This window comes from Mirounga leonina, unplaced genomic scaffold, assembly GCF_011800145.1.
Source record: "Mirounga leonina isolate KUSES-001 unplaced genomic scaffold, KU_Mleo_1.0 Mir_200, whole genome shotgun sequence".
NCBI lineage: Eukaryota > Metazoa > Chordata > Mammalia > Carnivora > Phocidae > Mirounga > Mirounga leonina.
The window spans coordinates 22,887,855-22,915,210 of record NW_023270503.1 but is presented as its reverse complement, the minus strand read 5'-3'; the positions used below and the strand labels follow the sequence as shown (position 1 = coordinate 22,915,210).

The 27,356-nt window shown below is 46.2% G+C and overlaps 1 protein-coding gene and 1 non-coding gene across 2 annotated transcripts in view; both read left to right on the top strand.

Moving 5' to 3' along the window:
• B4GALNT2 (beta-1,4-N-acetyl-galactosaminyltransferase 2) overlaps positions 1-8,346 on the top strand; it is a 42,088-nt gene extending 33,742 nt beyond the window's left edge. Inside the window, exons 8-12 of the mRNA XM_035027464.1 lie at positions 243-329; positions 4,349-4,536; positions 5,261-5,401; positions 7,457-7,676; positions 8,141-8,346. Of these exons, the coding sequence (XP_034883355.1) occupies positions 243-329; positions 4,349-4,536; positions 5,261-5,401; positions 7,457-7,676; positions 8,141-8,346 (842 nt within the window). The remainder of the gene's footprint in view (positions 1-242; positions 330-4,348; positions 4,537-5,260; positions 5,402-7,456; positions 7,677-8,140) is intronic.
• Positions 8,347-21,805: 13,459 nt separating this feature from the next.
• On the top strand, positions 21,806-21,877 carry TRNAQ-UUG. The gene has a single exon. It is a non-coding gene; the product is annotated as a tRNA-Gln (tRNA).
• The last annotated feature ends 5,479 nt before the right edge of the window (positions 21,878-27,356 follow it).

The window sequence follows — 27,356 nt, the reverse complement described above, 5'->3', positions numbered from 1 at the left end:
AAGAAGGAAGAAGGAAGAAGGAAGAAGGAAGAAGGAAGAAGGAAGAAAGAAGGCATTCAGCCAGTTACCCCAGAGACACACAGCAAGTCAGGAGGCAGAATGCTGTCGACTCTGTGGGGTCTCCTCCCAGGCAGACATTCTCTACTGAACCTTTACCCCTGCTGCAAATCGGCTTCCTTGGGGCAGTGTGGAGAGTGACCTAGACTCCGTGCTGTCCTCCTTGACCTTATTTCTCCCTGCAGTGAGTCTGGAGTCCAAGTCCTCGGTGGTCAAGTTTCCAGTGACCATCCGCTATCCTGTCATCCCCAAGTTATATGACCCTGGACCAGGTAAGACCCTTGCTCCTGGGGCTCCAAGGTGGGATCTTGTACCTAGTTGGTGAAACTCGGAAGGGAGCAGCTCTGAGGCGCAGGAGAAGAATTGCTGAAAATAATTGCTCTGATATGATTCCTGACACACAAGAAAGAAAATTCTAAATTCTCCTAATATTGCTTAATTGTATTTAACTTATTATGTGGTTGTGCTTATTTTGGAAAAAAAAACAATTAATTATAACATCTTAATAAGTAATAGTAATAAAAACAGTGTGGTATTGGACCATGGCTAGATATATCAATGGAGTCGAATTGGAAACCCAACAAACAATGAATCATGGAACACTTCATCTAAAACTAATGATGTAATGTATGGGGATTAACATAAGAATAAAAAAAATGATAAAAAAAAATAGAACAGAATTGGAAACCCAGAGACAGATATGTTGGAGCTTTACCATGTGATCAAGGTAGCTTTCCAGATTAAAGGGTGAAGAGATGGATGATCCAAGAAATCACATGGGACAACTGTGTTGATAAAGGAAGATACAAAGTTGAATCTATCTTACAGCTCATACCAAGATAAATTCCAAATTGATCAAATATCTCATATTTTTAGGTGCTAGAAAAAAACCCGTGGAGTTTAAAACATAATCTTAGAGTATAAGACCTTTCTAAATATGACACAAAACACAAAGACCAGAAAGAAAAGACTACACACATAAAATACATAAAATTTTTAAATGTTTTTAGGGCAGAAAACCACCAAACGCAAAGACAAATGACAAAGGACAAATTGGGGAAAAAAATATCTTCAACACACACTAAAGTCAAAGGTGTACTTTTACTTGAAAGTGCCTATGAATCCATAAGAACACCTAATAGGTAGGCCTCCGTGCCGGGCTGGCTCGGTCAGTGGAGCATGCACCTCTTGATCTGGGGGTCAGAAGTTTGTGTTTTGTTTTGTTTTTTTAAGATTTTATTTATTTTTTTGACAGAGAGATACACAGCGAGAGAGGGAACACAAGCAGGGGGAGTGGGAGAGGGAGAAGTAGGCTTCCCGCAGAGCAGGGAGCCCGATGCGGGGCTCGATCCCAGGACCCCAGGACCATGACCTGAGCCGAAGGCAGATGCTCAACGACTGAGCCATCAGGAGTTTAAGTCCCACCTTGTAGAGATTACTGAAATAAGTAAGTGTTTTTAAAGATTTTATTTATTTATTTGCCAGAGAGAGTGAGAGAGAGAGAGCACAAGCAGGGGGGAGCGGCAGGCAGAGGGAGAAGCAGGCTCTCTGCTGAGCAAGGAGCCCAATGTGGGACTCCATCCCAGGACCCTGGGATCATGACCTGAGCCGAAGGCAGACACTTAACCATCTTAGCCACCCAGGTGGGCAATTTTTTTTTTTTAAAAACACCTAAACAAAACAAAACAAAAAACCAAACACCTAATAAGCCAATGGAAAAACGCACAGTTGGCAACAGATTAAATTCAATACTTTTAGCCATTAAAATATATGCTCAGTCTCATACTAAAAAGAAATGCAGGGCGCCTGGGTGGCTCAGTTGGTTAAGCGACTGCCTTCGGCTCAGGTCATGATCCTGGAGTCCCTGGATTGAGTCCCGCATCGGGCTCCCTGCTCAGCAGGGAGCCTGCTTCTGCCTCTGACCCTCCCCCCTCTCATGTGCTCTCTCTCTCTCTCTCATTCTCTCTGTCTCAAATAAATAAATAAAATCTTTAAAAAAAAAAAAAGAAATGCAAATGAAAAATACATTCATATCAGAAAGTATTGGACAAAGAGTGGGGGGCAGGAATTCTTATAAACTCCTGGTGGGAAATGTAAATTGGCACAGCCTTTCCGGAGGCAATTTGGCAATACCTATCAACATTTGGGATGTGCATTCCTTTCGGCCCACCAATTGCACTTCTAGAAATGATCGTACAGATACTTATATATGTGTGAAATGATGTTTGTTTGGGGTTCTTTATTGTAGCATTGTTTGCGAAGACAAAAACCTTCCAGGTGTGATGCACTGATGAGATCAAGTGTGGTCCATCCATATAATGAAATTCCATGCAGTGGCATTTAGAAGGAGGGAGGGGAAACACAGGAGGAGGGATTTTTTAATACTGCTGCAAAATGCTTTCCAAGTAATAAGCAGGTACAGAAGAGAGGGAAGAGTAATCTATTGTTTCTGTAAAAAGAAAAAGGGGAAAAAAAAAGGATGTATGCCATTGCTTGAACATTCTCATTTTAAATCATTTTCAGATTTCTCTATTATTTTCGGTCTATCTGGAATGGGTTCATCTGTACACGATAGATTTGGTAGATTCGTCGGCTGTCATTCATACTAATTCTCTTTAAGTGTTCTGTAATATTTGTTGGTGAGCTCATCTTGAGCAGGAGGTTTCGCTCACTTATTTTTTCCTCTCCCTTCTCTCTCCCGACTCCTTCCCATCTCATAGCTTTAGTGTTGGATCTATTCCGTGTCTGCCCAGCTTTCTGGTCTATTTTATACTGGAGTCTCAGGGTTCCTGCCACACGGTGATATTGGGTTATTAAAGAACCAGTTGCTGGGCCTGAGGGTGGCTTGGCGCAGGTCATGGCTGTGAGGTGGTGTCATTTCTGTTGGCATCCAGAGGTGGTGGCTGTTCTGGTGTTCCTTGCCTGGCCATCACACTACCTAGTGATGAGGGATAGAGGGTGTGCAACCTAGCTCTTGTCCATGGCTTCTAGCAAAAAGCCTGGCTCTGGACCCACACATCCCGTGAGACACCTTAATTCCATTACCCCTCAGAATCAGCCTCCTCTGCTGCTTCTGATCCCAGAATGTGGCAGGTCCCAGCTCTGATCACTGCTTTTTATTTCTGTTCCTTAGAAGTAATGTATATTTTTGAGCATAGTTATATCTTTGTATTTTTATCGCTGCTATATATTTGGAAAAAATAAGGACTCTCCAACAGAAAGCTACACCACCAACCTAGCCAGGAGCCCCCTATCTTGACCACATCCTCTAGTAATTCATGCCCCTGGTTCTCTCTTTACTATATAACAAAAGAACCAAATTTGGCATGTAGCCCAAGAAAAGGGGGGACACGATTCACTTGGCATGCCCTTGAACACCATTTACTTGACTCTTCCCACTGATCACTTTTCCCTCATGCCCTCTGACCCAGGGGGAGCTGGGTAATGGTGCAACAGGTATTAAAAAGAGGATTCTGGAAAGACTTCTGACTTCTGTCATTCTGAGAAGGGGCTCTGCAGTGGGGTTCTGGAACACTCATCCATAAGCCACGGGTAGGGTTGTGGCTTTCAGCATGCATTAACTCCCAACAGAGCCCACCCCACCCCAACTAGATATCCCACAGGCTCAGTCCACTGACGTGGCTCCACGTTTGATGACTGAATCCCCAAAACACACCACAGCTCCAGGTGATTCATCATGAGGCCTTTTCCGCAGAAAAGCTGCTCCTTTTCCAAGTTTTTGTGGTATCACACGCCTTAAGCTGGACTATCTGGTCCAGACCTTCCACTCTCCAAGGAGAGCTACAGACCACTGATGTCTTCCTGAGGAGAGAGACCAAGTGTGTTTCTCTCTAGGAGTGCAGCTGATGACAGGGGCAGGTCTCAAGTCCTTTAGAGCTTTCTCCACTCCCCGGCCCTGCCCTGTGTCCCTCCATCTTGAACCCCTTGATGGGCAGAGCTCTGTGCATCTCAATTCCTAGGATTAACATGACAGCAGCATGCAAGCCAAGTGCTGGTAAGACAAAGCATTCAGACAGACAGTAGGAGATGGCGTAGTTGGGCCAACAGAACCAGGGAAAGAAATTCTAGAAGATGGATAAAATTTCAACAAGCTGGCTATGTTGTAAATATATGTTTTTTTCTATTCCAACTAACAAACTCTTACTAAGTGTGGTGGGCACGAGGCCCACACTGAGAAGTTGCGGCATAAAGAAATCACCAGAACAGTGCAAGTCAAATCAGTGAGGCTTCCCAAAAGGCAGAGTTCTGACATCAACCCTTTCTTGCCCAGAGAGGAAGCTCAGAGACCTGGTGACCATTGCCACCAAAACCTTCCTCCGTCCCCACAAGCTCATGACCATGCTACGGAGCATTCGTGAGTACTACCCAGACTTGATAGTGATCGTGGCCGATGACAGCAAGGAGCCCCTGAAGATTAATGACAACCATGTGGAGTACTACACCATGCCCTTTGGGAAGGTACATCCCGCCCGGATGGGGAGACATCTGGGTCCTGGGAAAGAGGACCCCAGAGTCAGGTTCCACCCCGGATGGGGACGCTTGAGTGGCTTTCCCACGGCGGCATGATCCTGGAGTAGAGGGGGTGGGACCGTCCTCTGAGTCCCTTTGCTGACTCCAAATTCACAGAGAAATCGGATCACTCTCATGTTTCTGCATTAATAAGTGGTTAATCTGCCTTCCCTCGAGATTGGTATGGACATTAATTGAGGTCCTTCTAAGTGACTTGAGGTGTCCGACATTCTAGGGATTCCTGACATGCAGAGAAACTTGTTATCCCTATGATTCTACCCAAGCTAGAGGCTCTCTCTCTCTCCCACACACACACACCCTCCCTCCTACAAGGACACACAGAAGGACATGGGTATTATACGTACCATAGCGCCCCACCCTACAACACCTTCCAGGCACCAACAGGGGCAATGGAAGGAGAGCCACAGAGACTCAGTTGAAAAAGGACTTCAATCCATCCACACTGGTCCTAGGACCAAGGAAGGACTTCCTAGCCTTTCTTTGCCTCAGCCTTTGATTCAGGGAGTCACTGCCTTTCCTCCAGTGTCTCTGAGACATGGACTCCCTTTAACCCAGTAGTTCTCAACCGCTGTTTGGGGCGCAGCCTGGCTGTTGGGAGTTTAGAAAGCTCCCAGGGATGGCAACCACTGATCTAACCTCATTTCACCTGCAGGGTTGGTTTGCTGGTAGGAACCTGGCCATCTCTCAGGTCACCACCAAATACGTTCTCTGGGTGGACGATGATTTCCTCTTCAACAACAACACCAAGATAGAGGTGCTGGTGGATGTCCTCGAGAAAACAGAGCTGGACGTGGTAAGGGAGAGTTGCCAGGTTTACCCCGGTTGCAACCTGTAGAGACAGCCAGGAGAGGGAAGGGGAAGAGGAGAGGGGAGAGGAAGGGGCAGGAGGGGGAGGGTCCTGGGGAGGGCCAGGGGCTGATGCAGGAGAGGAATAAGCCGGCACTGCCCGGGTTGAGAACATCACACCAGGAATCAGGAGCTGTGCGGTTTCTGCTTCTGCCTCCAAATTTGATTTTCTTTGAGCAAATTACACCCCCCCCCCACATTAACCCTTGTTCTGTCTTTAAAACCCAGCGGCGCTCTCCGGTTGTCACACGCCATTTATTTTTTTATTTTTATTTTTTTTTAAAGATTTTATTTATTTATTTGACAGAGACAGCGAGAGAGGGAACATAAGCAGGGGGAGTGGGAGAGGGAGAAGCAGGCTTCCCGCAGAGCAGGGAGCCCGACGCGGGGCTCCATCCCAGGACCCTGGGATCATGACCTGAGCCGAAGGCAGACGCTTAACGACTGAGCCACCCAGGCGCCCCTGTCACACGCCATTTAAAAAAAAAACGCGAATGGTACAAAGTTTTAAAAGCACACATAGCCCTAATGACATTTAAAAAAGAAGAAAGAGAAGAATGAGAACATCAAAAGTCATTTGAAATATAGAAAAGCAAAAGGCAGCTACAGTTAATAATAGTCTCTTGTATTCTCGAAATTTGTGAAGAGAATAGATCAATCTTCTGGCCACGTGCACAACGGTAACTATGCAGGTGATGGATATGTTGTTAATTAGCTTGATTGTGGTGATCTTTTCACAGTGTAGACATATATCAAAACATCAAGCTGTACACCTTAAATATATAGAATTATAAATATATGTACAATTTTAATATATCAAAGATAACTCAATAAAAGCTATGTTTTTTTTTTTTTAAGAAAAGAAAAAACAGGAAATGGATAAGAAAATCAGTGGCATTGTGATCACAGTTATCTCTTCCAGGAGGACAGTCCCCAAGGCATCTGTTCACTCTTTCCGGAAGGTAGGGCCCTCCCTTTCACAAGGAGGAGCAGTGTTTGGGGTGCAGGCAAGCAACAGCCTGCGTCCCCAAAGATACCTTCTGGCTACTCCTGTTCCAGAGAGGAAATCACAGTAGCATCAGTGAGATAGAAAGCATAGCTCCTGTCGTGTAAAAATCCAAGCTGGCCCTTGACTTTGCTTCCAGCGTCCGCCTGGACCAGCCTCCTTCCCTTGGTCTGCGCCATCCTCTTGGGCCTCGGCTGCGTGGGGGAGAGAACATGGAGAACAAGCATTTGTCTTTGCGAAATGTGCTAGAAGTTGCAGACATCCCTTCCAACTCACATCCCTTCAGCCAGGACTTAAGACACATGGTCAAACCTCGCAAGGGAAGTGGGGAGGGTCCGTCTTTAGTGGCGTAGCTGGCTGTATCTTAATTTAGTCCACTTACAACGCAGAGGGTCTGTTTGCTAAAGGAAGAAGATGGGGGACAAGGAGCCACCCTAGATGATTATGATGGCTCAGGACTCATCCTGCTTTGCTGGGGCTCACACATAGAAACGCACATATCTTCGGTGAGTGCGTGCACAGACAGCTCAGGGAGGAGAGCCAGGAGCAGAGGAGGAGGGGGAAGGCAGCTTGAGACACACGGCACACGGCTTGTTTTGTTGCAAGGAGCCCGGCAGTGGGGACTCCACAAAGGGACCCGTGTGCACGCAGGCTGTTGCTTGCCTGCACCCCAAACACTGCTCCTCCTTGTGAAACGGAGTGCCCTACCTTCTGGAAAGAGGGAACTTGCTGTCAGGTGAGTAGGGCAGGGTTGTGTGCCCTTTGGACTTGGTGCTTTCTGCTCCCACCAAGGAGATTTTCTGGGGTGAGCAGGATTAAAAGATCAAGGGACCTAGCCGTGATGTGCGGAAGGCTCTGGCCCCAACAGCAACAAGAGAGTAGCACAGGTGTGCTTCTTGTTGTAACTGAGGTTCAGTCCAGGAAGGCTTCCTGGCAGAGGCAACATGGATATCAAGTCTGTGTTCTCTAACATGCATTTCTCTGCCCACTGGTTAGGTCGGTGGCAGTGTACTTGGGAATGTGTTCCAATTTAAGCTGTTGCTGGAGAAGAGTCAGAATGGGGACTGTCTTCACCGGAGACCAGGCTCTTTTAGACCCCTGGATGGCTTTCCCCGCTGCGTGGTGACCAGTGGTGTTGTCAACTTCTTCCTGGCCCACACGGAGCGACTCCAGAGAGTTGGCTTCGACCCCCGCCTGCAGCGGGTGGCTCACTCAGGTAGGGACAAGCTGAGTGAGGAAGGTGCTGGCCCGTGGACTGACCTCAGGACTTTGTCCTTTCCAAGAGCCACGAGCCACTGATCGTGGTCCTTGCCTGCAACAGTGGGCTTCTCTCCCTTCCTACCCCCCCACGAGGGAGCTCAGGGTCTTTCTTGCCTCCCTCCTCCCTCTCACTGTAACTTCTTATCTCCCGTCTGCTGCTCCCATGCGAGACACCCTTCCCCTGCAGCTCTGTCCCCTCCCTCCGATCCCCTCAGTTCTGGAGTTCACAGTTCTGTCCAGCTGGAAAGCTCACCTGGGTCTCTCTGGCTACACCTCTGACAAATGTGCTTATTTGTTTCCTTCCAACTCGGTCAGCCTAGGCAGGGGGCTCTGCGCCCTTCCCCACCTGCCTCTCCCCCCCAGACCTGAAATACGGCCCCGCGTCTCTGGCTGAAGCTCGTGTTCTCCCTCTCCTGGCAGAGTTCTTTATCGATGGGCTCGGGAGCTTGCTCGTGGGGTCATGTCCAGAAGTGATAATAGGTCACCAGGCCCGTTCTCCGGTGGCCGACCAGGAGCTGGCCACCCTGGAGAAGACCTACAGAGCATTCCGGACCAACACCAGGAAGCAGGTCCAGTTCAAGCTGGCTCTCCACTACTTCAAGAATCATCTCCAGTGCTCTACATGAAGGCGCCTGGGCATCAGAAATGCTCTAGACTTACTGGGGGGTGGGTGTATAAGACAGCGGATACTGGTGGTGGGACTCCTGATGAGACGAATGCTGTAAAGGACAAGCCAGCGGGCGGGGCAGGTGGGTCGGGCTCAGTTACTAGAAATACCCATCAGGGGCTAAGGGTCATTAGAAATGGACCAGTCCCTGAGAAGGGCAACCGAGGCCCATCAATAACAATCATTATTTGTATGATGCGGTACCGTTTACAGAGCATCCATACACACGGTATCTCGATTCCTCTCATTGGATGTCCTGCAAGAGAGTATAGGGTAGGGTTGGTATCCTTGGTCAAAAGAATGGCTGCGGGGTTTTTTGAGGATTATTTGGTAGAAATTATATCAGAGTCAGAAGCATCCTCTCCAGCCTCCACAAATGATTATTTGTTGCTACCCTGGGGACTCAGATGATGTGAATAATACAGGGTCCTGGTCTTGAGGACGTTGCAGCCTGGTCCAGTTCAGTCCGCTAGCAGACTTTCGCAGCCAGGATCGGGGGATCAGAGGAGGGAGGAGTGACAAAGGGCCAGGCAGCTGAAGGAGGCTCGGTGGAGAGAGCTTGGCTGCAACCTGGAGGACGGACAGGATTCAGGCAGAGGGAGGGGAGCACTGTAGTCCCCTGTCTGCCTGAACAGAGGTTTCCCTGGCATCAGATGCGCTACTGCCAGGACACATTCCAGAACGCCAGGGATTGAACTCCGACCCTGAGCTAGGTGCCGTGAGAGCCCACGTAAGTGCAGTGGTGCACCTGTTGACCACTCAAGACCCATGTCATCTGCAGAGAGGAGCCATCACGTGTTGTGGAGGAGGGCCCTCTCTGTTATCTCAGGAGTCGGCAGCTCCTGCAACTACTGGGCTTCCACTCTTTCCTGCTGAAGATGCTCTAGGTAGGTCAGGATGTCTGAAAATGTGGCTCAGAGATATGCATAAAACTCCATGAAAAATGTTTTGGTGGCCCAATAATTTTGAAAGATACCAAAAGTTGTATATCCCTCTTGGAAAGTTGCAATTCACATTAGCATATTAAAGGCTCTGAGAAGTCCCACAGTAAAGAAATCGGGTTAATTTTGTTTAATTCAGCATTTCCCAGCTATGGATATAGACCGGCAATCATTTTTTGTTTTTTACACTCCCAAACCCAGAACTGAACACATGCCTCATTCCATTGCATATGTCATCAAGATTCTATTGCAAAAGCTTTGGTGGCTTTAAGTAACCTGGACAATCATTTGGTGCAATAGGACATGCACTTTACCTACAATAACATAGCTATACAGGAAGATGATGCTGGATTGTCCCACTCAGTCCTGCCTTGAGAAGCAGGCAAGAGAAGCCCCTCACTGGGCCCTGTGCTCTAGAGAACACAGTATATCACAGACACGAGTGCTTGCTGATGACCACCTGGGCATCTCTGTCGCTCGGGATCCAGTGCTCAGCACGAGTAGAGCACAACCTGTTACCCTAGACATCCACTCTTAGGACTCATAGTGTTCGGGCCCCAGGGAAATGCTTCTCCACACCTTATGTCCTCACAAGACGACTGCATCCAGATGCACAGAAAGTCTGTGGCAGTGCCTTAGAGCGCAGATAAGACTTGATCTGCCAGCTGCTCGGATAAAAGAAAAAGACAAGGGCGCCTGGGTGGCTCAGTTGGTTAAGCGACTGCCTTCGGCTCAGGCCATGATCCTGGAGTCCCTGGATTGAGTCCCGCATCGGGCTCCCTGCTCAGCGGGGGGTCTGCTTCTCCCTCTGACCCTCCTCCCTCTCATGCGCTCTCTCTCTCTCAAATAAATAAATAAAAATCTTAAAAAAAAAAAAAGACAAATGTTTCCTCTTGCCCTCCATGCGTGGTTCTAAAAGTGCTTTAAAAAATTAGCATAGTATTCACAGTGACTGCATTTCGTGACTTCAGGGACATTTGAAAGTAGGAAACCATCTGTACGCACTACTTCTTCTATATGTAGATCTAGATGTATCATGCTTGAAACGTGACACAAATTCTTTACACTTGGCAAGTCGGTTGGTCATTGAAAGCTGATGTTGCAATCATTTTTATTTTATAAAAATATTTAATGTCTTAAATTTTCAAAAATTAAATAAACAAATAAATAAATTTCATTAAATAAATAAATAAATTTGATTTTTAAATTTGGTATGTGTCCATTGTAACTTTGATTTTCTTTTAATCTTTTCTTTAAAATTATACATTCTCTCTCAAATAAATAAATAAAATCTTTTCAAAAATAAAATAAAATAAAATTATACATTTATTTATTTATTTGAGAGAGAGAGAGTGCGTGAGTAGGGGGAAGGGGCAGAAGGAGAGGGAGAAAGAGAATCTCAAGTAGACTCCACACTGAGCAAGGAGCCTAACATGGGGCTCCATCTCACAGCCCTGTGATCATGGCCTGAGCTGAAACCAACAGTCGGACACTTAACCAAGTGAGCCACCCAGAGCCCCCTATCTTTTAATCTTAATAGATAATTTTGAGTATTTAAAATTTCTTCGAAAGTTTTTATTTTTTAAGCAATCTCCACACCTAATGTGGGGCTAGAACCCACAACCCTGAGATCAAGAGTCACATGCTCTACTGACTAAGCCAGCCAGATGCCCCAACTTTGAGTGTTTTAGAAGAAAAATAATTTCTAAAAACATAAAAAATAATTTTAAGCATTTTTTACATTTGCCTCAATTTACCCTTGAGTTAAATTTTGTGCACTTTGAACACACTCATCTTTTTTTTATCATTTTTTTATTTTTATTTTTATTTATTTATTTATTTATTTATTTATTTTTAAAGATTTTATTTATTTATTTGAGACAGAGAGAATGAGAGACAGAGAGCATGAGAGGGAGGAGGGTCAGAGGGAGAAGCAGACTCCCTGCCGAGCAGGGAGCCCGATGCGGGACTCGATCCAGGGACTCCAGGATCATGACCTGAGCCGAAGGCAGTCGCCCAACCAACTGAGCCACCCAGGCGCCCTTTTTATCATTTTTTTTAAAGATCTTATTTATTTGAGAGAGAGAGAACGAGAGAGAGAGAGAGAGCGAGAGAGCGAGAGAGCACATGAGAGGGGGGAGGGTCAGAGGGAGAAGCAGACTCAGAGAGCCCGATGCAGGACTCGATCCCGGGACTCCAGGATCATGACCTGAGCCGAAGGCAGTCGCTTAACCAACTGAGCCACCCAGGCGCCCTCATCTTTTTTTTTTTTAAAAGATTGTATTTATTTATTTGACAGAGAGAGACACAGCGAGAGAGGGAACACAAGCAGGGGGAGTGGGAGAGGGAGAAGCAGGCTTCCCGCCGAGCAGGGAGCCCGATGCGGGGCCCGATCCCAGGACCCTGGGATCATGACCTGAGCCGAAGGCAGACGCTTAACGACTGAGCCACCCAGGCACCTCCACACTCATCTTTTTTAATTCCTCAGGTTATTACTACTCGGTGTGCTGGTCCGCAAATCCGTAAGGAGCATGCATCAAAATGTAATCGATACAATGCTTTCTTCATCGAGAAAGTCTTGCCATGAAAAAGTGTCAGCTCAACTAAATCAATGTGCTTCAGGATGTACATGGTTTTGATTCTAATACAAGCTCCTTACCTCAACGCAGACTAGTAGCAGACAGCTTGCAGACCAAACCTTGGGGCGTACTTTGGATTAAGGGTTGGCAAAATTTTTGTAAAGGACCAGACAGTAAATATTTTAGGTTTTGTGAGCCACTGAAGTCTTTTCTTCTTTTTTTAATATATAACTCTATAAAATGTAAAAATGGGGACGCCTGGGTGGCTCAGTCGGTGAAGCATCTGACTCTTGATTTCGGCTCAGGTCATGATCTCAGGGTCATGATATCGAACCCTGCATCAGGCTCCATGCTCAGCGTGGAGTCTGCTTGGGATTCTCTCTCTCCCTTTCCCTCTGCCCCTCTCCCCTGCTCGCATGCGCTCTCTCTCTGAAATAAATAAAATTATTCTCTTAAAAAATAAGAATAAAATAAAATGTAAAAATGATTCTGAGCCTGTGGGGGTAAAACCAAGCCATAGGTTGCCTTTGGTCCATGGGATATAGTTTGTTGGCAGATTAATATTGTCATTGGCAAAAAACCAAAAAACCAAAAAACCAAAAAACCAAAAACAAACAAAAAACCCCACAAAAAACAAAAAGCAATCCCAAACTGTCATTGGCTACAAAATTACGTGAAAAATCTTGATTATAAAAGTATGATTAGTGATTTTGCTGAAACGAAAGCAAGAAAATTAAATTATACAGAATAAATATATGATAAATTATGAATTATATTCATCGTCTATCCATATATTTTTTTCTTATCCAAATGTCACCGATCATCAACTAAACAACCAGACATGCACAATGATTGTTAAATTCCATTGCTTTGGTATGTTGTCAACTTTTAGTCATATGGAAAACCACAGCTTGATAATATTTTTGATTTTGCCATTATAAAGATATATTTGTCAAGGTAGGAGGATAAAGCATGTATTATAACAGTTTGCTGGCTTTAGGTATCATAGCTTTTAAATATTGAAATATTTTGAAATAATTAAGATATAAATAAAACATTTAAATATTTAGACAGATATTTGATTTGTCCCAGGCCTGGTTCCACATAAATGTTGGCCTTCCTGATTAAATATTGTGTTCGTGATCCAGGAGGATACAGTTGTGTACTTTCATGGCCATTAAACCATTCTCCAACGTCCCCCCAGTGGGGACCATTTTGACATGCTTATCATCAGTATGTTCCAGACACATTTTCCCAAGATCTGGAACCTTCTACTCCAGCAGGGAGGAGTAGTTACAATGGAGCTCTTGTAGGGTGTTTGCCTAAACTGTGAGCCAATTCTGCAGGCTGGTCAACTACCCAGAGAGTGTGGAACCCTACTCCTTGGTGAAAATGTATCGGACCAGGAAAGCCAGGCTCCTGCGCCAGCGACCAATCAGATTGTCTTAGAATTTGAATTGGGTCTGCAAAGCAAAGCTCTGTGGATGGCTGGACTCCAGATGTCACACTCAGGAGCTACAGATGTGCCCCCTTACACCGAGCAGACTGAAAAGCTGAGAAGGCCAGCCTTCGGCCAGGGGGAAAAAAAAAAAAAGCAACCTACGCACAAAGAGGAGCTGAAACAAGAGCCTCCTGACAGCCTTCTGGTTCTTTCCTGAGGTCTGGCTACAGTCCTGCCCTGGGATTTTGTGAAACACTATACCCTTATAATTCTTCCTTTTTGCTTAACCTAATTTGAGTTGGCCCCTGTTACTTCTAACCACAGTGTCCTGAATAATACAACCATTCTGTGTGTCTGCCTGTTTTCAAAACAGAAAAGCGTAAATAAAAAGTTTTCTCCTTGGGTGGTTTGGAAGAAAAATCAGGTCACAGACAGTAACAGCCACACAGACCTCCCTCCAGCCTTGCATTTCAGACATAACCAAGCAGCCCGGACCAGACCAATAACAGAGGTTTCCTTCCAGGGCACTGCAGGACAGTGAAGTATCCCTTGCAGGGAAGTGACAGTGAAGGACAAGGAAGGCAGTGAAGTCATCCTTTCTAAGACTTCGGCTAAACCCCAATTCCAGGACAAGTTGGTGCAAATCATCGTGCGGGCCTCCAGGGGGAGCTCGAGCCTGCTCTGTCTCCCCCTCTCCCCGCCCATTCCATACCCCCTGCTCAGGAAAGGAAAACTGCTGCTATGACTTTCAGCCAAGAGGAATCTGTTGGCCACCAGCCATGTGTGGGTGTGTCCGTTTCACGTGGCCAAAGTGGAAATGGGATTGGGATCCGCTTTCTTCTGAATACTCTCTCCTCCACCCAGGAAGTTTCCCCCCTAACTGTTCTTTCTTTATTTATTTTTAGGATTGATTTATGTATTTGAGAGAGAGAGAGAGAGAGTTTGAGTGGTGGAGAAGGGCAGAGGGAGATGGAGAAAGAAACCCAAGCAGACTCTGTGCTGAGCCGCAGAGCCGAATGCGGGGTTCGATCTCCCGACCCTGAGATCACGACCTGAGCTGAAAACAAGAGTTGGAGGCTTACCAACTGTGCCACCCAGGTGCCCCTTTTTTTGACTTTTAATAGACCAAAAATATGTATAAGCCACTATGAAAAGGTTATCTATTAGAATGCTTTTACCTACAAGTACCAGAAACTTGACCCAAGTTTAAACTTGTCTTAAACGGTCTCAGGTGGGGTAAAGAGGCGGGGCAGACCACAGGTGTGCTATGATCAGGAGGAAGATCAGGGATTCCAAGCCTAGCAGTAGAGGGGGTGCCTTGCTCAGCCCATTTGGCAGTTCCAGGTTCTTCTGTCAAGGAGGGGTCCCCTTGTCCATTATCATCCATATCCCCATCTGAGTGGTCCTCGGGCAGGGTGACCCTTCTGTGGCCTGTCAAAGCTTTAACTGCCCACTTCCTGCCCGGAGATGGCCTTAGGGGTAAAACTAACTGGCAGTTATCAGTAAGATTTTTAAGGAAATTGAATTGCTAATGAAATCTTATTAGAGGTTTCTAAAACTTAAGAGGTTTTCTGTCATTTCCAGTCAATTCCAGACATCTTGTCTAGACATGGTCTTTGAGACTGGGAAACCTGTTCTGGTAACCACAGGACTCTATGCCTCTTTTACCCTCTGGCACTCAGTTAAATGGTTTCTGCCTTGAGGCTATTTGAAATCTTCCTCCGAGGGACAGAGAGACTATAGTCTGCTCTTTGCTCCCAGGTTTCTCCTCTTTGTGAGCAGAAAATGATGAAAACATTGCAATGTAAATAGGCTGGTCTTTTGCTTAACCTGGTCTCCAGCTAAGTCTCCTGTCTCCGTTGGTGCTTTCTCTTGGGGTAGAGAATTCAGCTTTTCTGGACCTGCAAGGCTCCAAATTATAGGACTTCGAGGAAACTTGGATTGCAAGCCACTCTTAAAGAAACCATATTACACCTGCTTTAAAACAGGGCACCTTCGGGCGCCTGGGTGGCTCAGTTGGTTAAGCGACTGCCTTCGGCTCAGGTCATGATCCTGGAGTCCCGGGATCGAGTCCCACGTCGGGCTCCCTGCTCGGCAGAGAGTCTGCTTCTCCCTCTGACCCTCCCCCGTCTCATGCTCTCTCTCTCTATCTCATTCTCTCTCTCAAAAAATAAATAAATGAAATCTTAAAACAGGGCACCTTCAGCCTGAAACTTGTCTTCCTTATGGGACCATCCTTTTTTTTTTTTTTTTTTTTTAATTTATTTGACAGAGAGAGACACAGCGAGAGAGGGAACGCAAGCAGGGGGAGTGGGAGAGGGAGAAGCAGGCTTCCCGCGGAGCAGGGAGCCCGATGCGGGGCTCGATCCCAGGACCCTGGGATCGTGACCTGAGCCGAAGGCAGACGCCCAATGACTGAGCCACCCAGGTGCCCCCCTTATGGGACCATCCTAAAGACGAATCACTAACACGTGCTAACACGCTCATTTTTCCTACCAGTTCCCATTCTTGATATTCTAGAGTCTTGATAGGCACATAGTCTGTGTTCTGGACACCAGCAAGTTTCAGGATCACCAGTTTCCCAGTTGGTCGCTGTCTCTACCCCATCTCTTCCACTGAACCGTACATCGAATGACCTTCACAGAGGATTCATACCTGAATGCAGCTCTTCTTTTTCTTAATCCTTTGCTTGGATGCTCCAGCGGGCCTTATGCCCTTCAGCCTTCCTGCTCTGACTTCATACAAGTCTCCCTTATAAAAATCTATGTCTCTTATTCTACTTGAATTTTTTTTTTTTTTTTGAGACAGAGAGAATGAGCGACAGAGAGCATGAGAGGGAGGAGGGTCAGAGGGAGAAGCAGACTTCCTGCCGAGCAGGGAGCCCGATGCGGGACTCGATCCAGGGACTCCAGGATCATGACCTGAGCCGAAGGCAGTCGCTTAACCAACTGAGCCACCCAGGCACCCCTCTGCTTGAAATTTTACCAAGCGATTATCAAAGTTTTAATTATGTAACTGAATAATCTGTCCCTCTCCTATCCTGTGTGCTTGGCAAAGGATCCCAGCTCTCTGCATGCAAGGACACAGAAGGCATGAATCATAAAAAAAAAAGAAAAGCATACATTTGATTTGATTGAAATTAAAGCCTTCTGCCAATCAAAGGATACTATTAAGAAAGTGAAAAGAAGGGGTGCCTGGGTGGCTCAGTCGTTAAGCGTCTGCCTTTGGCTCAGGTCATGATCCCAGAGTCCTGGGATTAAGCCCCGCATCGCATCGGGGTCCCTGCTCCGCGGGGAGCCTGCTTCTCCCTCTGCCTCTGCATCTCTCTCTCTGTCTCTCATGAATAAATAAATAAAATCTTTTTTTAAAAAAGGGATGCATATCCCAGATATATAAAGAATTCCTATAAATCAGTAAGGTAAAGGCAGTTGTTTTAAATGGGCAAAATACTTGAAGAAGCACTTAGAAAAGAAGATAACCAAATGGCTAGGGAGCATGTAAAAAAGAAGTTCAACATCATTAGCTACCAGGGAAATGCATATTAAAACCACAAGCAGAGATCATTGCACACCCACCAGAGTGGTTAAATTTAAGACTAACAATACCACCTCTTAGCTAAGATGTGAAGCCCCTGAAATGCTCTCATATGCTGCTGGTGGGAGGGTAAAATAGTACAATCACTCTGGAAAGCTCTTTGACAATTCCTGATAAATGTAAATGTCTGCTTACCCTATGACCCAGCAATCCCATTCTCAGTGTATACCCAAGCCTGAAACAGGTTTGCACAAGAATGATCACGGCAGCTTTATGTATATTAACCCCAAACTGGAAACAACCCAAACGTCCATCAACTGGACCAATACATTTGGTATTCCTACAATGGAATACTACTTGACAAAAGGAAAAAACCATACCTCAGATATATAAAATGACATGGATAAATCTTGAAAACACTATGTTGAGCAAAAGATATCATTTTGTGGTATGTTCTTTATATATATATGCTTAAAGAATAGGCAAAACTAATTTTTCAGTGATAGAAACCAGAGTAGTGATTTCAGGGGAGCAGGACAGGGAATGACTAGAAAAGACCCCAGGGAACTTTCTGGGATGATGGAAATGCTGTATATCTTGATCTAGGTGATAGTCACACAGGTTTATGCATACATTTGTAAAAAAAAAATAATAATTGATTTCTTCAGTTAAGGTTTGTGCATTTTACTTTATGTAAATAATATCTCAATAAAATACCATTTAATTAGATGTATGTACTATTATGGAACAATCCTCAAGATATGGTGCTGAGTAAAACAAAGTGCAGAACAGTATTTCCACTTTTTTTTTTTTTTAAGATTTTATTTGTCAGGGAGAGAGAGAGCACAAGCAGGGGGAGCAGCAGGCAGAGGGAGAGGGAGAGGGAGAAGCAGGCTCCCCACTGAGCAAGGAGCCCGATGAGGGGCTCGATGAGGGGCTCGATCCCAGGATCCTGGGGTCATGACCTGAGCTGAAGGCAGACACTTAACCGACTGAGCCACCCAGATGCCCCAGTGTTTCCACTTTTTTATAAAAGAAAAGGAGAATGGGGTGCCTGGCTGGCTCAGTTGGTGAAGCGTGAGACTCTATCTCGGGGTTGTGAGTTCAATCCCCACGTTGGGCATAAAGCTTACTTTAAAAAAAAGAAGGAAAAAAAAGGAGTATGCATATTCATGTATATTTATGTAAGAATAAAATATCTCTAGAAGGAGAGCATCAGAAGTTGCCTCTGAGAGCAGAAAATTATAGTCAAGAAGTTTTATTTGTCTGTGCATTTCCTTTTATACCTTGTGAATTTTGTATTGTGCTCATGTATTACCCTTGTAAATATTTTAAACGTTTTAAGGAAAGAAGAAACAAGGTTTTTAAGTCACATGTCATTATTATGTTAAGCACAAAAGCAGAACATACAATTATACAGTGAAGACTATGTAAAAATGCAGTTTAAAACAGGAAGTGGAAAAAATCAAATGTCAAAGATGCTTGTTGGGGAGCACTTGTCTGGCTCAGTCAGAAGAGCATGGGACTCTTGATCTCAGGGTCGTGGGTTTGAGCCCCATGTTGGGTGGAGAGATTACTAAAGAAAATAAACTTTTTAGGGTGCCTGGGTGGCTCAGTTGGTTAAGCGACTGCCTTCGGCTCAGGTCGAGATCCTGGAGTCCCGGGATCGAGTCCGCATTGGGCTCCCTGCTCGGCGGGGAGTCTGCTTCTCCCCTCTGACCCTCCCCCCTCTCATGCTCTATCTCATTCTCTCTCTCAAATAAATAAAATCTTAAAAAGAAAATAAACTTTTTTAAAAAGTGCGTGTTGGAATTGTAGTTATTTAAAAATCTTTCTACTTCACTGCATTTTCTACATTTTCCATAATAAATGCTTCACCTTTAAAACCTGAAAAGATAACAATTATTTTAAAAGGAGAAAGTGAAAAACCTTCAAGAAAAGGATAAAATGTGGATGCTGCTTTGTTTAAAGAAAGTAAGCAGCCAGATTTCCCCATCAGAGCCTCTGGAATGCCAGGTCCAGAGCAGGGGGCTGGGCAGCAGGCTCAGAGACTCAGGGCCTCACATGTCACCTGGCACAAGGTGGGGCTTATGGCTTGTCTGGCATAGCTGGGGCTCCCAAGGCAAAGTAGGGGATTTGTGGCACATGTCACCTGTCCTGGGTGGCAAGGACACAGAGCAAGGCTGATTCTATCGCAGCTAGTTGTGAGCAGCGTTGGCATGGATAAAGGAAACTGACTTGGACTTGACAGTGAACATGAATTCTTTCCACTTCACTCAAAACATTACTGTACCCATTGTTCCATTCGCTAGCCATTTGTAGGCTCACAAGAAACTTGGGAGAATACCTTAACAGTCCCTAATCCGGACTTTGGCTGTCTTTTCTTAACCTCTGACCTCATTAAACTTTCTGGGGTACCCTCTGCCTCAGTTCAGCCCTCAATCCCAGGTGCCACCGCTGAAGCCAGGCTAACCCCGCCTCCCACAGAGCCCAGACTTCCCTGCGCTTGAGGAGCCACCTTGTGGAGGTTGAGAGTCTGTGCTCAAAGCCGATGCCATCCCCGGGGTGTCATGCATTACGGATTTAATGTTAAAAGAAACTAGTGATGCGGGGCAGGGGGATTACATATTGTCTCTCTTTTCTCTGTTGTCTCAAAATTAACGAATGTGATGTTAAAGAGAATGTTCTTTCTCCCTCCTGAGTTCTCCTGCGCCCTCTGAGGGGGTTCAATGAGTGTGTTTGATATGGCACTAGCCATATTTAAAAATCAGCCAGTCCTGAGCCTTGTCCCCAGAAGAATTCACAGTCCAACCAAGGGGACATGGGGGAGGGACGATGGGAGAGACTGAGCCACAGAACACAATTACCTATAATTCCAGCAAGTAATGACAAAAGCTGTCAGGGAGATGCTCCTTTTATGTCACTTGAGGAATTCACGAGTGGGGATTTCAGTGAGGGTCTCATTTGGGCTGGTAAGATGTTTCCAGCTGAGAAGTGGAGGGTATTGGAAAGGAAGAACTAGGGAGTGGGAGGAGGGTGAAGTCCTCCTACTGGACAGAAGGAACTATCTCTTGTACACTTTCAAAGGGCATAATCGCAACTCTTTAGGATTTCTACGTAGCTTCTGAAAATTTAATTTCAATACACTTTCACGGGTACAGAGCACTTGTAAGAAGGAAACAGATGGGAAACCAGAGAGACTAAAGCCATTTGATATCAAGTCAATTCGATATTGTTACTCCAGCCTAATAAAGAGACACCCTTATCTCACCATAGGAACTCAGTGTGAGTTTGGTTCACTCCTCAAAACGGAAAAACTGTAATGTTTCTTCTGACAATATACAAGAGTTATAAAAATCTTTTTTAAGCAATACAGTAAATCATAAACTGTGAGAATGTATTCCCCAGGGATATCTGTCCACAGCAGACCTTTTTGGATTGGAGCTAAGCAGGTTTTTGACCAAAGGCAAGAGAAACAGATTCTAGGTTAATTTAAACAGGAACAGGACTCCTTGGAAGGAAGTCGGATAGCTCATGGCATCAGAGGGAAAGCAACTCAAGAAAATGAACAAGAACGAGGGGGAACTAGACAAGCAGGAACCCAGCCAAGGTCAGGATCTGGGGCATTCTGGTTAGGATCCGACCTCGGCTGCCAGTGGACATGGCATGGCTGCTGTCAGTGTCCCTGAGACACTGGGTGTCACAGCTACCACCACCAGCAGAACAAGTTCTAAAACGTCCCTGTTTCTGGGCATCAGTCGCTTTGGATTCTAAGTCCAGTTGGCCAGGCTAAGGGACACACGGTCACTCTGGAGAGAGAGTGTATCTGTCTTGGAGCATAGCCCTGCTGTCACCCAGACCTACACCATGCTGGATGCCTCAAGAAAGGCAGCCGGTCCCAAGTCACAGGGCAAATAAATGGCAAATGTCTGTTACACATCCTTACAGTTTTTCTGTTTGTAGATAAGTGGGATTTTATTATACATACTAACTGGTAAGTAGATTTTTGGTGTTGGTTTGGTTTGGTTAGGCCTGTCGCTCTTTTCATGTTAATACAATAAATCAGCGTAATACATAATACCTCAAAAGTATGTCAATACAATAAAAACTCGTCCCCTGCACAGTATTAATCGTTCAGATATTGTCAATATTTACTAAATCGATTTTCGCCTTTATGTTCTATTCTTCACCGTTGTGAACATCGCAGCCGAGAACATCCTTGAACACTTGGCACTGGCCCTCGTAGTCCTTTAGGATAAAGTTACAAAAGTGAAACTGCTGAGTCAAATGTTACAAAAGGTTATTAAAAAGCTGACCTGGAAAAGCCCAAGAGGGAGTCTGTCTCCCGCTGATCAAAAACCCGGAGGTTGAAACGCAACCCCCCCCCCCGCCCCAGTCCCATTAAGTCTCCCGTAAAGCGGGACGCGGAAGCGGAACGTTCTGGGTCTCGGTAGAGAGGCGGCTGTCAAGTCCACGCCCCGACCGCTCGCGCTTGGGGCGCCCGGGCCTTGAACCGCCGTCCCCCCACGTGCCAGCGCGCTTCCCTCCCCGCTTGGCCACAGTGGCCGCGCAGGGAGCGGCTCGTGGAAATAAATAAATAAACAAGCCCGGAGCCCGGGATGCGCGCGCCGCGCCTTCCGCTCGCGGCAGCGGCCGCAGCCCGCCGTCCTCCCGGCTTCCCCGGCGCAGGGCAGGACCCCGGGAGGAGAGCAGGAAGAGCGGCGACAGGAGATGACACCCGGCACTGGCAACGTCGGGGCCGCCGAAGCGCTTTGCGGCTCCCCGCTTCCGCCCGCCCGGGCGGCCCCGGGCCCGGAGCGCAGAGCCCGGGCGGGAGAACCGGGCCTCCGCCGCCGCTCTGGGAAGGCGGCTCCGCGCGCCATGTGGCTTGAGAAGCCTCCCGGCCGCCTGAAGCAGCCAGCGGGTCCCATGGTGTAATGGTTAGCACTCTGGACTTTGAATCCAGCGATCCGAGTTCAAATCTCGGTGGGACCTCTCCAGACCTTTTGGTTCTACAATTCCTGTTTTGAGGACTGCTGGCGGCGGCGGCCACTTTGGGCTGTGCCGTTACCCCCGTGACCCAGGGGATCGCGGTTTAGGGTCCCTCCCCCTCTCTCCTTTCAGGGCCGGCCTGAGAGTCGCAGTGCGCATGCGTGAGAGGCCGGGCGGAAAAGTGTTGGTGGAGACCGAGAGTGACTTTACCTTGGGAAGGAGGGCGAAGGAGCCCGAGGGACCCCAGGGAGCCTGCTTCCGACCGCAGCCTTCGGGACTAGGACACCCCCACCCCACCCCCTGCCGCTGGGAATCCTTCTCCCTATTGGCGGGTGTGCGGAGTGCGATCGATTGCTGCTTCGTCAACCGGGAATGAAATGCTGGGCGGAGCCAAGGAGCGCGGGAAACAGTAACGGGCTGGGGAGAAGGGAGTGTGTTTGGATCCGTTCCGTCTGTGAGTCGGTCAGATAGCGAAGTGGGTCTGATTGGTTGTCCGGCACTCAGGCAGTAGGCGGTGAGGTTGTCCGTGTCTGTTCTTCGGGCGGGGCCCGCCGGTCAGGGGAGCTCCACTCGCCGTTTCTCACCCTCTGGGTGGGATGTTTCTCCCTTAGGGGGTATAGGAATCTCTATGGGGTTCACCAACAGGGTTGATTGAGCACGTCTATTGGCGAATCTGTCCAGGACTGGTGGTGTTTTGGGTGGCGGCCAGGCGCGCGTGATTTGCAGGAAAGGGTGTGTCTCTGGGATAGAGGGGAAGAGGTGCGCCTGGAGTGTTGTCCTCTTTGAATTGTATCTGGGTTTTGAGAGGTGTCTGGCCCCCGGGGGTGAGTGACGAGGGAGCGCATTGACGCATTTGTGATCTCCCTACAGGGTGATTGGCACTGTGGCTCTATGTGCCTGCCCCTTGGGAGGATGCCATGGAAACAGGATCCTTGCTCTTATTTCCCCTGAGCACCCCTCCTCCCCACCGCCCCACCCCCACACACTGCAAATACGTTTGAATGAATTTGTGTGTATGAAAGATCCCACCCTCAAAAATACGTAGGCATGAGAGGTGGGAGGGCTTGCTCTACCAGACACTAAAGCTTATTATCAACTATAAACTATAGGAATTAAGATAGTGTGGTCCTGGTGCAAGAGAGACAAACATGCCAATGGAACATAAGGGGGGCGGGGGGCCCAGATACAGCCCCACACATATGTGGAGAAGTGATTCATGACAAAGGTAGCACAACAGAGCAGGAGGGAAAATAATCTACTTTTTAATAAATTATTCTGGAGGATTGGATGTCCAAATGGAAAAACATGAAATCATATTCCTCCCAACTTACACTAAACACAGCAATACATTCCATGTGAATCATAGACCTTAACGGGAAGGGAAAAGCAATAAAGCTTTTGGAAGAAAACATAAGAGAATATCTTCATGACCTCAGGGTAGGGAAAGTCCTCTTAAACAAGACACAAAAAGTTCTAAAAGCTTAGTCTTTGTCACCATATTAGTATGATACTCTTATGTTCTTCTTATCAAAAAACCCCAAAAAGAAAGTGAAAAAGTAAGCCTCAGAATTAGAAAAGATATTTGTAATGTATAACTGGTAAAGAAATGGTCTCTAGATTATTTAAAGAACTTGTAATAATCAGTAAGAATTTAAAATAAAAAAGTCAGTAAGAATAAAGACAACCTAATAGAAAAATAGCAAACTATTTGAACTAGCACTGCACAAAAAAAGGAAATCCAAAATAACTGATATAGGCACACCTGGCTGGCTCAGTGGGTAGAGCATGCAGCTCTTGACCTCGAGGTTGTGGGTTCAAGCCCCAAGTTGGGTGTAGAGATTACTTAAAAATAAAATCTTAAGGGGCACCCTGGTGGCTCAGTGGGTAAAGGCTCAGACTCTTGATTTTGGCTCAGTTGGTGATCTCAGGGTTTTGAGATCGAGTCTCCTGTAGGGCTCTGCACTCAGCAGAGGTGGGTCTGCTTAAGTTTCTCTCTGCCCACCCTGTGCTTGCTCTCTCTCAAATAAATAAATAAATAAATCTTTAAAAAAAAAACTGATATACATATGAAAATATGCAAAGCATCATTAATCATAGCAAAATGCAAATTAAAGGCTCAATGAGATAACACTATACACCCACCAGAATGATGTGCTGACTCTTTAAAAACAGAGAATAATGTGAACTCTCACAGGAATGTAAACTAGTAGAAACTAATTTGACATTACTGAAGCTGAAGATACTCACACCCTATGATCTAGCAATTTCGCTCTGGTACATATATCCACAGAAATGTGGGCATTTGAGCACTTAGAGACATGTACAAGAGTGTTTTTGGCAACATGATAGTCAAAAATTGGAAAGAACTCAAATGTCCAACAGTAGAATGGATAAATAATTTACAGTAAGGCCATACAATAGGATATTATACACCAACAAAATGGATGAGTCTTTTTTTAAAAAAGTATTAGCAAAAGAAGGCAGATACAAAAGAGCAAATAATATATGACTCCATTTATATAAAGTTGCTAAACAGGCAAAAATAACTACTGTATATTGTTTAGAGCTGTAAACTTAGATGGTAAAACTATCAAGTAAAGCAAAAATTCCCATGTAAGTAAGGATATCCAGTACCCCTGGGAAAGAGAGAGGGCCATGTTTGGAAAAGCAACAGTCTTCTGGGGGTGGTGGTATTATTATTATTATTTTTAAAAGTAATCTCTATACCCAATGTAGAGCTTGAACTCACAATCCCAAGATTAAAAGTCACATGCTCTTTTGTCTGAGCCAGCCAGATACCCTGCTACTGGTATTATTCCGTTTCTTGTCCTGGGTGGACATTACATGGCTTGTTCACGACAAAAATTTGTTAAAATGCACATTATGTTGTATTCATTATTCTGAATGTGTATTTTTCAATGTAAGAAGTAAAAAAAAAAAGTACCTATCTAGAGACATGTTTCTGTCCTGGTCACGGATGAGAAATCTGAGATCAAGAGTTTGTCCTCAGATTGGGGAGTCAGGATAGAGATCCTCTACTCTGAGCCAGCCCAAGGGCATTGGAAGAATCAGGTTCAATCCTAGGCATTACAGGAGAACATTGATGAATATCACCCTGCCACTAACTGGGTGCATTTGGGTAAGCAATTCGAATGTTCTGAAATTGTAACTATGTGACATGATGGATGTGCTAACTAAACTTATTGTCGTCTTTAAAAAAACAAAACAGGGGTGCCTGGGTGGCTCAGATGGTTAAGCATCTGCCTTCAGCTCAGGTCATGATCCCAGGGTCCTGGGATCGAGCCCCACATCAGGCTCCTTGCTCAGCTGAGAGCCTGCTTCTCCCTCTCCCTGCTTCTCTGCCTACTTGTGCTCTTTCTCTCTCTGCCAAATAAATAAATAAAATCTTTAAAAAAAATAAAATAAAAAAACAAAACAAAACCAACTTATTGTGGTAATCATTTCACAATTCACATGTAAAACAAATCATGTTGTACGCCTTAAACTTACACAATCATACATGTCAATTACATCTCCATAAATCTGGGAAAAAATATTAGGAGCCTCATTTGTAAAGGAAAAGAGACAACAACAGTGCCTTTTGCATAGCGGTGTGGCAAGAACTAGTAAAATAGTAAGCAGAAGTCCTTTTCTCTGCACCGGAGCCAAGGTAGGCTCTATATGGTAACTGCTAGAAAGAATCAGAATAGTGAGGACTACGGAAGCTCAGACTCTTGAGAAAAGAACACATGCCTATGTGGGGAGGAAAACAAAGCTTGAAGGGTAGCAACAGGCAGAGAATGAGAACCTGTGGGTGGAAGTTAAAGGGGCAATAGGAAGAACTTTCTAACAATTCTCGCTGCCCATCCACAGAACAGGCTTGAGAAATTCTGGAGACCCCCTGGAAGTCTCCTGGGGGTGCTCGAAGGTCTTTGTCACTGGAGTTGTGGGAAGATTTCTAAAGGTTGGTCCCGATCTACTAATTGATTTCATAACTCACTAATGACTCAACCCACAGTTAGTAAAATATTTACAAGCTCGCCACCCCCACCCCACCCCACTCCGTCCTTCCCCTCCCAGCTCCCGATTTTCTGAGAGCCTCTCCACATTTCTATCTCTTTCTATCCCTCCTAGCTCAGGAAAAAAACCTCTCTCTCCTCCAAGAGTCTGAGGGGCCCCTGCCAAGGACTTTATTCCCAAGAAGGTCCCGCCAAAGGCAGCAGTTTTCAGAAGGTAGTGACTGTCATATGTTGTCCTTGACCAGAGTCACCAGGAGAGGGCAAAGTGCCAGAGGGCAGCATCTGCGCCTCCCCCAGCCTCTCTCTCCCTGTCGGTTTATTATCTTCTTTGTCTATTGTGCCTGGGATGTTGTGTATACAACACTTATCACAATGCTGGGCACATAGAAAGTCTATAAATTACGGTACACACACAGTCATTTAACACCCACTTGTTGGGCACCTACCATGTTCCAGGTGCTGGAAATACAAAAATCAAAGACTGGACTTCTGCCCTCAGGGTGCTTGAAATCTGGGCTGATAAACTGAGGACTAAAGTAGGGTGTACACCGGGGGGCGTGTCCAAGAAGAAATAAATCTGTAGGCCTTGTCTGTTAATAGTTTATACACCTAAAAATAATAATAATAAAATAAAGTAGGGTGTAAAATGAAAAGCAATAGGCGGGGGAGTATAGGTGGACACACTAGGGAATTCCGAAGCCAGAGGGGCCAGGGGGATGTTGAGAAACTACTTCAGAGTCGCTTCCCCCACCTCAGCTTCTAACCCTCAGAGATCACGGAGGAGGGCAGGGAGTAGGTGGTTAGGGTGTTATTTTATTTTATTTTTTTTTATTCATGAAAGTCAGAGAGAGAGAGAGAGAGAGAGGCAGAGGCAGAGGGAGAGAAGCAGGCTCCCCGCCTAGCAGGGAGCCCGATGCGGGACTCGATCCCAGGACCCTGGGATCATGACCTGAGCCGAAGGCAGACGCTTAACCATCTGAGCCACCCAGGCGCCCCTAGGGTGTTATTTTGAACCCCCCTTAAACTCTGCTCTTGGGTAAGCATCCTGCCTTCTCCACGGGCTGGAGCCTCTGCCTCCCTACACAGGACCAGATACAGAATATGTGGGGCCCCGTGCAAAATGAGAATGTGGGGCTCCTGTTCAAAAATTATTAAGAATTTCAAGCAGAGTGTTAAACCAAGCACAGGGCCCTTCTCAGTAGGATGCCCTATGTGGCATCACAGTCAAAAGCACCTATAAAGCTGGTCTTGTTCTGAGCCGTCCAGCTCAGGTAGGGAATTGGGGTAGGGGCAGGCCAGGGGGCTCTGACTGATTTTCCTAGAGGCCCTAAGATCATGGCTGGGTAATCATCCTCTGCCTAAGGCACCAAGATGCCAAGCAGACAAGAGCCTATTCCCCTCCTCACCCCCAACTCCTCCAGGTTGCAAGGGTAAAATCCAGGAGACCGGGGGTGGGGTAGGGG